General features: G+C 39.6%; 1 protein-coding gene across 5 annotated transcripts in view; it reads right to left on the bottom strand.

The window, feature by feature from the left end:
- The window catches only part of OGFOD3 (2-oxoglutarate and iron dependent oxygenase domain containing 3), a 50,455-nt gene that overhangs the window by 21,996 nt on the left and 13,742 nt on the right, over positions 1-14,717 (bottom strand). For 3 of the 5 annotated variants that reach the window (XM_086762562.1, XM_086762560.1, XM_086762561.1), the window contains 3 exons: positions 10,916-10,980; positions 10,246-10,302; positions 2,731-2,884 (listed from right to left, as the gene is read on the bottom strand). In XM_086762562.1, coding sequence (XP_086618688.1) covers positions 2,731-2,884; positions 10,246-10,302; positions 10,916-10,980 — 276 coding nt within the window. Of the gene's footprint in view, positions 1-623; positions 880-2,730; positions 2,885-10,245; positions 10,303-10,915; positions 10,981-14,717 lie in introns of those variants that run through there. The other 2 variants (XM_086762563.1, XM_086762564.1) reach the window with 2 other exon arrangements.

The raw sequence follows: 14,717 nt of genomic DNA, 5'->3' as shown, positions 1-14,717 counted from the left end.
GAATGATCCCAGCCCATACTGGCTTCTCCATCTCTCCTCAGCAGCCTCTGCACTGGCAACAGCATTTGCTCCATATGAAGACCAAAGAGTGAGAAATGGACCCTGAGTCATGAGCTCAAGAAGCTTTTACAAGAAGTCTGCTCTAGGTCTCTATTCCACAGCACCCACAAAGCCCCTTCACTGTAGCTGAAGGACAGGGAAGTTCTGTTCCCTTCTGCTCCCTACAAAAATGAAAGGGAACTGATCCACGCGAGGCTCCCAACTTAGGATACAATGCTGCTGTCATGACAGCACAGGTAGTGTCCCAACTTTGGCATATTCACATGCAATCCTTACTACAAGAATGCTTGTGAACAAGAATGAAAATAACTGCATTAAAATATATTTGATCAAACCTGGAACAGAAGTTTAAGGTGCAGACAAAAAGCACTTCAATAGTCTGAATGCTTTAGCTTTCCCCATACAGACAGCTTCGTGCAGAGGTCAGCTGCTACAGAAGGGAAAAGTGTTCAAACTACTTCTAGAATAAACAGGACAAGCTACAGTTTTAACTCCCGGTGTGATCTAAACAATATTTATCTCAGAAGATACTTAGCATAAGTCATATTTTCAAATTTTACAGCAGGTGTACCTGGTACTTTTTGGTGGGCCCAAATTCAACACAATTATGAACAAGGAGTTTGGGAACTGCCCCAACTGGGATAATTATCTCTTCGCTGCTGTCATAAACCAGACTACCCAAATTCAGTGTAGAAGCTATTAAGGTTTACGTTATGCACAGCAAGTCTAAGAGACCACATTTGGTGTTTGTTTTTTGAAGCCGGGGTGGGTTAGAAAAAGCCAAGGCCAATCAGTTGATGTATCTGCTCCCTGAACAACCTGCAAGATAAACAAAGTGTGGACAAAACAGATGGATTAGAACAGCAAAAACCTCACCTGCTGCCCATCACATACAGGAAGTGTCAGGATGCTATAAGTGAGAAGCAGCTTCAACAAAGGAAGTAAGTTATCTTCATGGAAACAGATTTGCTTCTAAATTACAAAATAACTTGTACATTATAGGAGAAATTCAGATAGAAGCACTTAATAGTAAGGTTATCCAACCTTACTATTTGCATTTACCAATGCAAAACACATGCAGAGAAGAGCGAAGAGAATATTGGCAAGCCTAATGCTTGTGCAGACAAATCTCATTATAGTAATAAATCAGAGTCTGAAATTCTAAAATACACTTTTTTGGGCTGAAAGGAAGAAAAGTGGAGAAAATAGCTATCAGCTATTGAAGTTTACTGCTTTCTCTTCCCTTGTGGCAGTCAAATTTGATTCTCTGGAAGTGTGGAAAAACTATGAGGAATCCATGAATTTTTTGCACTTCACACAACTACAATCACTAGTTCATTTGGTATCTCTGAGAAATGAGAGGAACATGGGATGGGATTCTTATGAACCCCACCCAGCCCAATGTACTCCCTACAACCAGTTCCTACCAGCACTAATCAAAATAATCTACACCTCAAAATCATCCCACCACCTCTGGTCCTAGGTCCACTCCTGTCACAGCTTTTTAAGCAAGAAGTATCCAAAATCTGGTCTTGTCTTTGTCATATCAGTGACTGCAAATTCCACCCTGCACTACTTTCTTCTTTCAAACAGCGGCTGTATCAGTTATCATCACTGTCACTGTGTTTTTTAAATTTAAGCTGCTTCTGCCTACATGACAAGAAAGGGCACAGGAACTTACGCTAACGTTGTGAGCAACAACAGACATTATATTTCCCTCAGACTGACTTTTTCCAGGTAATATTTTCAACACAAGGAATATTTATCTGTTTGATTTTTATGATAGATGTTTCAGGCCACAGACTTCAAGGTACAGTGCCCACATACAGACTCTAGCACCGAGGCTTAACTTAGATTTTGATGGAATAAGTTTTATTTTATTCCATCTTGGGTGAACCCTGACTCCAGAGTGACTCTAATTTTTAAATCCTGAAGGCATGAGAGGTGGGTACTTTGGGAGTTTTTTGTTTGGTTTTTTTTTTTTGCTATTTGATTCTTCATTGTTAATTTGTATTCTGCTACATTGCATGGAACCTTTGAATTCAGTTAAATTCAGAAATAAACTCAATACCAATGCCAAATCATTTAAGTCCATTGAGAAATGCAAAAGGATTAAGCTGTGAGCCTACAGATAGAAGGCAGTTTAAAAAGTCACAATACTTCAATTCTAAAAACAAGACATCAAATTATAAAATATCCCCATTGAAGAACACGCACTAAAGAAGTCTCAGTTCACATATAACTGAAACATAAGTGTTCAGCATTTATCAAAAGGCTCACATCAACAGTGACCAACTGCCCACTTTGAAATAGCTCCTGCTAGACGTGGCTGGAAGAGTGATACCCTAACTGGAAATGCTGGTTTGATGAAACTGAAACACTTTGTAGGTGTACATAAATTTAATCAATGTTTCTGACAAAAGAGATTCCCGAGTAGTCATTCACACCATTTATTAATTCTAGCAGAACTAAAGTACAAAAAATAAAATGAAAAGGAATGTACTGGCCTATGTTTCTAAACATCATTTACATTTCCATTACGTTAATCCCCTGAAGGATTTTTACAAGCACCTGTTTTCAAACATGTTTAACTGATTATTTAATGCAAAATAACTTTAAAGTGATCTAATAATAACAGAAATATTTGCATCCCATCTACCTCCTACTTACCTTGTCAACGTGTGGGTGCCAGTATTCATCATGGGTTGTCTTGGCTTCTGTGTTGTTTATTCTCGAGAAGAATGTTGGCTTAGTCAGGTACATGGAAGCAGAGCTGATTCCGAATGCCTGAGCAATCCTTTGTTGAATTCTCAGTCTCACATCGCTGCAGAGAACACAGCACAGCATGTTGAGTGACACCTCTCTCCTGCTTCTTCAGTATTCTCCTTCATTCACTGTTATTCCTTCTTCAGAGAGAAGTTTCTTGCTCAGCTAATAAATCATGGGGAACATATGCCCATACTTTCTTATTTTTCCTTAAACAAAGAAGATCAACTACATCCAAAAAAAAGAACCCCCAGTGTTTTGGGTTAGGGTTTGTTGGATGTTTTTAATTCTAAGGACAGCAACAAAAAAAAAACCCCTGTCTCAATGATACAAGTACATTGGTATACAATGATACAAACAAACAAATGCAAGATGTCTGTTCAACCAAACTATTTCTACTTCGGCTATTCCTGTATTTCTTGGGAGAAAAGAACAGGATTTCTGTTTCTAAGATTATGAAAACAGAAGAGGAATAATCACATGTGAGTTACTATACGGAGTGGCTTACACAGCAGCATCCATCCTTCAGGAGAGATCACTGCATACAGGCCTGAACAGGGCCATTTACAACTGCCAGCCTCAGTTCGGTCAGTGCCACTTTTAGAGAGGAGATCTGTGATTAATGAGGAATACCACTGGCAAATCCCACCAGTAAGCACACACAGTTAGTAGTTAACTTTGAAGAAATTTAAAAGTCAGCAAAGAATGCAATAACATAATGCAATTAAATGAAAACATTGGGAATTGAGGAGGTAATCCTCTATGCTTCTTAAAATCTTTATATTTCTTAAAATCTTTATATTGTTTTCTTCCAATTTTAATGCTTCCTTAGCTATTGTATTAGTCTTAGTTTTTTCCTTCCTAAGTGCTTCAAAAGCAGCAGACAAACCAGATACTCTGAATAAACACACTTTTGAAGTTGTGCATGGAATTACATTAGTAGTTTTGCATCTTTTCTCCACTGGGTAGTACTGAACTTCAGCATAATTTTTCCCCAAGTATTTCTCTAGGAAACTAAAGTGACAGAACCAAAACCAGATCTACAGTGTTAGGCTGTCTGTTAAAAACTATTTCCACAAGTACTAAAAAAAATCCTAAATATTCATGCTGTTCACATCTTGTCCGTCACCAAAAATAAAATCTAAAAAACACATACAGATTTTATTTTAAACCTGTCTCTCTACATTTTTAGGGTCTAAGCTTTAGGGGTCAATTCCAGCTATTTTACATGTGAAATACCAAAATCATTAAATGAAGTTAAAGCTGAGATTTCCAGGTATTTACATGGCTGCAGGAACTGAGGTTTCAAGTTGAGAGCTACACAGGGGTAGAGTTTGTGGATCCTTTCCTGATGTCAGTTTTACAGTTCCGTCCTCTCATGCCTGTGATCCTTCTGTCTGTTTTCTTTCCAAGAAGCGAGACTTCAGCACAGTCTGCCTTAGGTTTCCCAAAAAGCATTGAAAGTAATTATTCATTTCACTTCATCATGAATTGAGGGCAGCTGGCACTCTGAACAGCCCAACTCAAGATTTAATAGCCTAACCCACAAATCCTAGAGCAGCATATTCCCTGGCTCTGACTTCGGGTGGCCACTTGCACAAGCCAGCTGGAATAGATCTACCCTGAAGTAGTTAGTTACAGTTAGGCCACAGTCTTGACACAACTTTAAATTTCAAATAGTTGTACTGCTCTCTAAGCAGTACTGCTTTCTCTTTCAGGCTGATTCCTTTTCCAATTTTAAAAGCTTTCTATTAAGATTTGCTGTCTGGTGTTTATAAGGCTCCGTTAAAGCTTCACTCCTCTTTGAGACTTACGTTCAATAGCTTTGGGCACCACAATGTTCTGCAAATGAAGCAGGAAAGAAGCTCTATTTAACTTTTCCTGAAGGACACAAACAGCAACCAGAAGTCTGCCTGGTTTAGACCGACCAATGGGTCATCAAAAGAAAAGGACAATAAACTCAACAGTTTAAGTGTGCTGCAAAGAGAACATAAACATTTTTTCAGAACATAAGTTGTTTTTTTTTCCTGTTTAAAAATCAAGTAGGCAGGGAAGTGGTGAATAGGAAGACAGAGCAATGGAGTAGGTGAAATTACAGATCTAAAAGCATGACTGGAGGTGCTATCCTGGTCTCATGGATGCAACTGCCTTCAGCTGATATTTCCCTATGTGGTATTGACTTCAAGTATTACTTTTAATCACAGCAGCTTCTTCAAGCGCACAAGGCGACAAGAGGTGACAGCCTTGCATTTCTTCAGCTGACTTGTGTGCTCCTGCCTTTTGCTTCCCTGTGAGCTATCATCCTACCTATCACAGCAGCACTCAAATCAAGATAGTCTGCAACATATGTTGTGACTAACATGAATTTTATGCACATCAATAACTTGCCACTCAAAACAACAAATGGTAAGCTATCAAAAAGCCCCACTGAGTGAAATGGATCTTGGACTTGGCTTCAAAAACCAGGTATTCGCCCTTTGCACTTACAGCTGTGCTAACACATCATACAGACACACCATCATATCACATGTCCAGGGAACAAGTTTGTAGCAACAGCCTTCCTTCAAGAAAGAGGTCAACAGGCAAAAGAATACCGACTGTTCAAATCGGAGCTTAAGGAGCAAGAGGGGTTAACTTGCCTACAACAAAAAGTTGAAAATAACAAAGCTAAAGTAACTTTGCTTGACATGCAGGCCGCAAAGTCATAAAAAATTTCCGTCTCAGGGGGAGAGGACACTTAATCTTCTAGTTTGCTTTACTGCTCTCAGAGATATTTGTGAGAACTGGGGAAACAACCAAATTATTTTTGTAGGGCTTAATCCAGCACATGCTGAAATCAGAGGGAAGTCATTTATTAATTTCAATGAACTCTAAATCTGACATTGGAAAAAACAAGCAAAGTGACCCAAACTGGTCATGTACTGGTCCACGGAAACAACACCCCTTCCCAGCAAGCTTTACTCATAACAGAAGCGCTTCACTGGATGACCTTTCTAAAGGGAAACGGTAGGGACAGAAAGGAGATCTTCAAGACTGGACGCATAGTCTACACTGCTGTAAACTGGGCGTTCCCAAAGTTCAGGCTTGAATTCAAGAGATACAACAGAAACCTACGTGACAATTCATGGAGCAAAGAGTGACAGGACATCTCAGCCTCCCTATTTCTTCACATCCTGTGCATGCTCTCAAATCTTTAAGCATGAAATACTATCCTAATACATAAAGTGTCACCTGATATATCCCCAACAAATACCCAAGCAGTTTATATTTAATACAAACTATTAAACTGGATAACTATGCCTACAAATATGCGTAACATTTAATGCACTGTAATGCAGTGTAATAAATAACCCAATTATAGAGAATCAAAAAGAAAAACAAACAAAAAAGGCATATCAGTCATTAATAAGCTGCAAATTTCCACTGATGTTTGAATGGATAACCCATATGGCAAAGATTTCCTGGAAATAAGCTCCCAATAGCAATAACTTTGAGTGCCTAAATGCTTTTTCTTGCTTGAGTCTGTACCATGCTGCTTAAAAGCTACAGAAACTCCATGAAATTCCTAGTTCAGTCAGTACACAGATATTATTTCTGCACATAGACAGTGTTTAACAACTACTTGCTAGTAATGTGGTATCAGTCAAATCAAATACATAGGCACTATAAGAAGAAAATGAAAAATATGCACGGGAAGACTGTTCCTCAATGCACGTGAATAACAACCTGGATTTGTCACTTTGTCATATGGAAGTGACTGCAGTTCAAAACAAGTTTAAAGAAAGCCACATGAGGTATAAAAGAACTGAATGCTTAATGTATGGGCTGGTGGAGAACTAAGGTACTGCTCTCACTAGAAAACATTGCATTGCACTATTGTAACTAATGACAAGGCGATTTTTAGCTTGTAGCTGATGTAAGAATGAGTAAAAACCATCCATTTCAAGTTTGGTGCCAAAGGCAAACAGAACTGCATGCTGCAGGAGGTATGTTTTGCAGGGTGCTTTGTGATAATCTTGGTTGCCCTTTGTTCCAGAGCCACATTTACCGCACTGCAGGAGTCATCAACAGGTTGACAAACTTGTTAGTGCAAACACGACCTCTGCATCAAACTCCATAAGGTATCTCGGGTCTCCTTTGCGACAGCAAACTAAACACTCTACAGGGGAATCAAATGTTTACCTCGCAGTAGGAGCAAAGGCACCACTTCTTTTAGATCAAAGTGTTCCCTAGAATCCTGTAAAGCATGTATCTGAATGCATGCACCTGTGTACTTCAGCTCACTCTGTGCGCAGTGTATGCCAGCACCCAGCTGTTTAAAGTCAGTTTTTAGCCTATAAAAGCTCTTCTGTACAGCATGCTTTCCACTGACTCGGCCATTTCAACATTTATCAATATCATGACTGCAACGTTGGTTTTTTCTTCCCCATTCCCTGCTATTCTAGATGCAGCCTATACAGTCTATTGGTAAAATACTCATTGTAATTCATGTGTAAGCCATGTGACAAGATAAGCCAAATTTCATCTTAGAAAGTGCTGTCAAGGAAGCAATGAATAAGCCCAGAAATTCCAGCTACCTTGGATTTGGTACATTAAGAGCCACATTGCTCCTCAGCTACTTCTCCCATGCACCCAGAAGCAGCAGGAGCCTCCCCTCCCTTCCTGATCCTGGCCCACTCATCCTTCAGACTCTTTTCTCCATGTCCCCCATAGATCAAAAACTGTTGGGAGAGCTCTGCCGTACTACAGCTACAAAGAAAATACTTCTTTATGTTGGAGAACGTAAGCATTAATTTTCATAAACACAGCAACTATTCTATCATTCAAACTGCTTCGGGTGTACCCTGGCTCTGATCAGATGCACTAAATAGAGCTCTGCTATGGCAATAAATACACAAGTACAGAACCCAGTCAACAGTCTAAGTAACAAATGAATCCCTCCCAGAACTTGTCAGCAGCAGTCCCTGTATATTTGCACTGAGTCCCTGGATAATATCAAAATGCAGAGGCCAGACTCAGGGAAAGGCAGAACAGAACTTACTAAAAACAGCATGTATCTTCTATAAAGGCAGTTACTGAAATCTATTTTGGAGTCAGGGAGATGAGGAATTTAAAAAAGCCAGTGAAGTAGCTAAAAGTCATAGAACATACAGCTGAAGAAAAAGAATGTTCACTGATTTTAAAGCTGACAGCTTAATGTATCAGCAGGAGCATAAAGGACTGAGTAAAAAAAGTGCCACAGAAAAGTTTCTGTAAGATACAAGCTCTGCCAGACAGAAGAAAGATGCACTGTTAGGAGTCTCTGCAAAGCATGATTTGAGTTCGGTGACAGGAACACTCAAAGCTTTGCAAGACCCATACAGCTTCTCAAGTCGGCTTGTCAGCATCTCTGCGCTGTTCCTGGTGAAAAGCACTCAAGGCAGCAGAAGCAGACAAAGCAATGCTCTTCTATAGGCAGAAAGTTTTAACAGAAGTCACACATGCAGAATGAATAAAGGAAGAAAGCACGCTATTAGCTCTCCTTCTGCTCATTCTGGGCCTCCACCTTAATAAATTGTAAGGGTTTCTGAGTAAAATCTTTGATGATGACATTTTCTGCTGAAATCACAATCCTTAAACCAAGCATCCAGATTTGAAGGTCTCTCTTCTGGATAAAGATGCGTCTATTACGTGAAACTAGAGGAATTGCAGTAATACGCCTGGCAGATGGTGGTTAAAGCATCAGCCTAGAAACCATAATTGACTCTGAAGCAACATAACTCTGACAGAGACAGTTTAGAAACCAGCCTCTTGGCTCAGAATGCCTACTCAGATTTGTTATTGTTGCAATCAGTAATATTTAGATATGAATTACATTTAGTTATTTCTCTCAAGAGTGTATTTTTAAACTGACCTTGGTAGGTAAGTGAAAGTGATGAAGACAAATGCTCCCAAGAATAGCATAAAACCATTCAGTAAGGACATAAGGTTCGACAGTCCATGTTAAAGCACTGCCATTAATATGAACAGAAGCATTTAATAATAGATTTCACATTAGATTCATATCCAGTAGACTGAAACATCCCCTATATTGGCCTGAGATACCAATGGAGTATTGATACTCCCTAGCAGCTGTCTCATCTCACAGTGTAAGGATCAGAAATTCATAGAAATTATTGAAAAACTGAATGTTTCTGTTATGTGAAACAAATATTCTGTAGTAAAACAGCTCCTCCATACACTCATATTACTTCTAAGATTTTTTATTTTCTACAGAATGGAAGGCAAAACAAAGACTATTTTCAAAATATTCTCCACTATCTTGGTGAAGCAGAGACTACACGTTTTCTTTATGCAGTCACAGTTCAACAATAATCAGGGAAGTGTCTCATTTCTGTGATTCTGAGAGCAGAAGTAAACACATTTAAAGACATTAACCTATGAAGACAACAATAGCTAAAAATAGTTGTTGAATAGAAAAAAGTTTTAAGTGATTCATATTTTAAGAAAATAAAATTACTATACTAATAACCTATTTGGCTACTTAATACTACTGCAACCACTAGAGGGAGGTCATATTCCTTCACAAAGGCAAGAAAAAAGACAAAAAGAGTTAAAATGTACCTGGCTTGAACATTTTAAATTATGAGAAAGTAACCAAAATGCATAACTGAAGATTTATTGTGTCTAGTCAACAAAGAATGCTTGTTCCTAAACTTTGGCCACGCACCTTCACAGACACATGGAACTGGTTACGCTTGTTGTCCTCGTTAAGTATATGAGCAGGTCTACAGGAAGGCTGAACACATCCGATGCCAAAGCTATTACATTTTAGCGCTACTTCACATTCTGGCTTCTTAGGGTGGAGAATGGTCTGCATCTCTAGCCAGAACATTAGTAATTTGAAGTCATTCTACCTCCTGCTTTACCAATTTTAGCGTTTTGCTACATTTCACTCCAAAACCCCCAAGTTCCTAATGTAGTAATAGCATAGGATTGTCTTTTCATCTAACACATCTCTTGGATAACACACGTGAAACGGGAGTTGATGCTAAAGGATTTTACATCCCGGCAAATAAACCCAGAACTCGGATGAAGCAGCTCTCCTTGCTTGCAGGTCTGCAGGGCTGGCAACAGCCCCTCACACAGGAAGGGAGATGTGTGGTGCTGCCATCGTTCTGATCACATTGACACCATCAATACCATCCTGGCATCTGTACTGCAGCCAAGTTCAAAGCAGATGTTATTTATCAGGCAGTCACCAAATAGTCCTTTTACTTATTTTCCTCAAGGCATCTTAATTCTCACAGAGACTACTATGTTGAGTCGCAAATTCAATGATAGGTCTGAATCTAAAGGACAATCCCCTCGCAACCAGTACTCTACAAAAAATTGCAGTTATGTTTTGTGGTTCATTCAGTAGTTATTGAAAGTCTTTACCGATATAATGCAAAATCCTCTTCTGTGAAGATGTCTTGAATTTTGTCCTCAAAGTACCTGAAAAATTAAATAACAGTCTAAAAGAGGAGTTGCTGAATCAGACTGCCTGAGTAATACCAAGATGCATTCTCACTCCCATCTGGGCTTTACCTACAATCAATAAATGAAAACACAATGAAAAAAAAAGAAAAAAAATCCTACAAGTGCTTTTGAGTGTGATGTTCCCAAAGCACTGCTCAAAAACAGAATGTTAAAAAATTAAAAGATCAAGATGCAGCAAGTGATAATGGAAGTCCCCAAGCATGAAAAGAGTCCTCTCCCACATCATCAAATAACATGAATTCAAGTTTTTAAGAGTTCAGACCACTTGATTTCTTCCACTGCTGACAAACTAGACTATAATCGTGAAAAAAACACTATTATTTACTGGTGCAAGAAGAACTCTGGAAATAAAGGTAACAGTAACTTTTCCAAGAACTCAGTTCAACAGAAGATTGGTTTTCATGCCACAAAAGCTTATTAACTGGTCATGAAAACTGTGGTGAATCTAACCAGCTTCTACAGTTTGTCATTGCTAACTCCAGCCCACAGAGCTTGAGAAATTGGAAAAGGCAATGAGCACTGAAGTGCAGGATAACAAGAGAAGACACAAGCCACAGCCTCATCTTACCTGTATAGATTAACAAAATGCTTCCCCAGTGACAGAGCTCCAGAGTGCAAGTCTAAAATTGATGCCTGGGAAAGGAAACAAAAAGTAGGAAGAATGAGCATGAAAAGGTTTTATCATTATTTAACTATGACCTTTAATAACTGTCCCAAGCTGGCTCTTACTTTCCACAGCTTCCCAAGTGAAAATATTAGTTTCTGGCATTTGAGTTCACAATACTAATGCTTACTTTACGACTACAAATGTCCCTCAATTTGCTGTATAGATGCATAAAACATCAAGGCACAATGAATAAAACATAGGATTGCTATTCCTGAGACTCATATCTGACCTACAGAATCGCCAGAGTCTCTCTCCGTGGGCTAGGAGTAAGACACTGTGTTCCTGGATCCCTTTTTGAAGGCATTTCGCTTCCACACAAAGATGACTAATTTTCCAATATTTGTGAAGCGCTCAAATAGCAGCACTAATATTTATCTTGCCCAACATTTGTTATTAAAACTTCTCCTTCACCATGAGTTCCTGTATACTTCTCATATTTAATACAGACATAAAAGTCTGTTTAAAAGAACAATTATAGTTCTAAGGCTTACTAGAGCCAAACTTTTTCTCCAATTTCTAAACCACTATAAAAGAAAACCAAAGAGTGAAAAGTTTTTACATATGAAAATTCAATCCATTTCTTCATCCAATTCAAGCCAAACACTTCTGCTGAGCTCCAGACCAAGCTAAAAAGATTAGTGTGCAGATTTGCCAGGGCCGAGATATACCTCTCAGGACTCTAAATCATTCCTCTAAATTGAATAAAGTACACTTCTCTATGTCCCTCTCTGTCCACAAAATACAGGTTTGTTTTGCATCAGTGAGACAGTATTTAAAAATATGACTACCTAATAGCAGTCCTTTTTTTTATACTGGAAATATCAAATAGCAACTGTTAATTAACCTGACCAGAACCAAAATGATGACAGCTTTGATATAGAATATCCGGGCTAAAGAACTCATCTTGGAATTTGGCATTTCTCGATGCACTACATACCATTCACATTATTCTAACAGAATCCAGCAATAATAATACCACTAGGTGAGCTGCCCGGAAAGAATGATAACTTCCATCCTACCAGTAACAAGAATTTCTGGGCATGGTTGGAGCAACACTGTCTGAAGCTACTTTGTATTTTTTACCCAAATGCACTCAGGCTGGTGAATGCACAGCAGTAAACCATCAGCGCACAGATGTGCCAGAGCTGCAATGCCAGGCTGGCAGCACTGCTTCACCTTCACCCCAGTCCCAAAGCACTTCTCCCTCCTCCTCTGGATCATGCTGGAAGAAGACACCGATGACAATCCCTCAGCAAATTGCTGCAGGCTCAACTGCTCTGAGCTTCAGAGCTGAATCAGGGGAACTCCACTAAAGTCTCCTTTTAAAAGAGACAGTAACAGCCTTCTTTCAATAAACCTACCCAAATAATTTTATTTACAAATACATAAATGAACAAGCTATTCAAGTGGATACAGCATGAGCTTTTCAGACCTCCACTTCCCACAGTTCTCCAAAAGCTTCAGAGAACTATTCCGGAAACCAGTAATCTCACACTCATGTAAGAGCCGCTCTCCTAATAAGCTTTACTCAAGCTTCAGAAGCAAAATATTTTCGTTTATTGGTTTGTGGTTCTGTACAATAATCTAAGCTACAGCTAGAAGAAGTAAAACTGTTCCTGTGTAGTTTCAAAGGGTTGTGATCCTGCTAAGGTAGACGATAAGGAGAAGTAGCAGGACACATTTGAAAAGATTAACTTAAAAACAAATTGCCTTTCAAATACTTTCAACATGCTTTCCAAATGTACACATTTCTTCTCAGGCTTCAAGCTCCCAATGGTTACAGTTGGGAAGATCCAAAATGACCAAATGAATCAATACAAGAGCCCCCCAAGAACTGTAGGTATTCATTGCTGAAGAGATAATAACTACAACATAAAGCCTGGAAAAGCCAGATGAAGACAACTGAAAAGTTGTCTGAAATGGAAAGAATATTCTTCAGGGTTGTTTCAGACAGTGGAAAACAACTGAATGCCAAACATAGACAGGGACTTGATTACACATGAGCACAGAGCTATTTCTTTAATAGCTACCTTGGAAAGAAACCAACACACGCTTATTTTGACCTCTGCTATTTCAGAACATTAAATATTTTCAGCATAATTTCCTACCCTGAGAAGAGTAACTTGGAAGTTCAGCTATCTGATCAAGGGTCACCCTGCAATTCAGAGCTTTCAGCTGGAAATGCTGACCTACAGAGTTTATCTAAGGATAACACTGAAGCACACATAAACAATCTCTCAGAAATAGGTGTGTGGGTAACAGAACTACCTCCATAGCCTGTTTTACAGAACTTCTGTAGAAAAGAAATTGAACTTCCTTAAAAAAAAAAAAAAAAAAAAAAAAGGACAAATATGTTCTTTTGGACCTCCAATATTGTTAGTGTCTCACATTCTCTACCCTCTCCCTGCTAAAAGGATTCAAAAAGAACGTGCAGGTAGCCTCCATTTCTCAGCATATGGCAAAAAGGACCAGTTTCCCCACCTTGCAAAGACAGGCCCTGCCTCTGATCCTCGCTGAAAGGGATCACCAACCAGTAAATACACTTTCACTGCTACAGCAGTTCCACCTTCTTTTTCCACTCATTAAAATTTTTAAGTGACACATTTAAAGAAAACAGCAGACGCTGCCCAAAAGAGAAAAAAATGCAAAAATACTTCTAACTTGTCTACAGAGGAAGCGGCAGCACTCAAAGCCTTCCCCACTCCTGCGGGAACGCTCACGCACCCGAGCCGAGGAGAGGGGAGAGCAATGGAGGTTCCATGGGGGCAGCATGTCACTGCACGCTGTCACTGCAGGCCGTCTTATCCAGGCTCTCGAAACAACACCTTTAAACACTCTGCCTTACTTGAATCTTGAGAGCAGACAGACAAGGGTTCTTAGGGTAATGCCGCTTAAAAGTTACCCTGATTAATTATGAGACACAAGAGTAACCAATCTACATCATTCAGATTGCTGGAGGTACAGGTTATTGCTGTGGAAATTAAATGCAATATCTGGCTACAGAGTCCAGTACAAATGTAGACTAGATACAGATTAGACACAACCAGTTCCTCTCCAGCTCCCTAGAGTGAAGTCCAGCTAATCACACCACCACCACCACCTGTAAGTAAAATGAAAGACACTGCCAAGTATGTCTTTCACCCTCACAAGTATGTGTTTCCTAAGTGCTATCAGGAGGCTAATTATGAAGAAGAAAACCACACAGCTTGTAGTAGAGCTACGAGATAGGACATGTGTAATGCAGAGGCTTTATCCTCTCCCTGGAAAACACAGAGCTGACAATGTTTTAAGGACTTCAGAGTATGGCTGGGAGGGCTCAGAGCCGAACAAGGAGGGATATGGTCTGTAGAACCACTGCTCCACGCGTGGGTTGGTGGGCCCACAGCAGAAACCCTTATTTGGCACCACAGCTACACAGGTTGTTTGCTTCTCCCAGTGCTTAAGAAATTTAATTTCCCCCTGCAAAAGGGAGCTCTAGGGGGCTGGTGGCTACTCCTGCCAGTTTTGCTGTAACGCCGCAAACAGGCTGCAGCTGTCTGGCTGCGCCAAGGGATTTCTTTTCTGGGGCTGCTAAATAAATGCCAACAGATCTGATCCTAAATGAGCTGGCTCATTTCCACTGGAGAGATGTTATGACGGCAGCACCTACAGAGGTGTGAATGGGTGAGTCATGACTTGGTAATGCAAGCAGGGGTAGCAAGCA

Source organism: Chlamydotis macqueenii, chromosome 18 (genome assembly GCF_036417535.1).
Source record: "Chlamydotis macqueenii isolate bChlMac1 chromosome 18, bChlMac1.mat, whole genome shotgun sequence".
Lineage (NCBI taxonomy): Eukaryota > Metazoa > Chordata > Aves > Otidiformes > Otididae > Chlamydotis > Chlamydotis macqueenii.
Note: the sequence above shows the minus strand (reverse complement) of the source record. Positions and strands in the feature narration are given on the sequence as shown.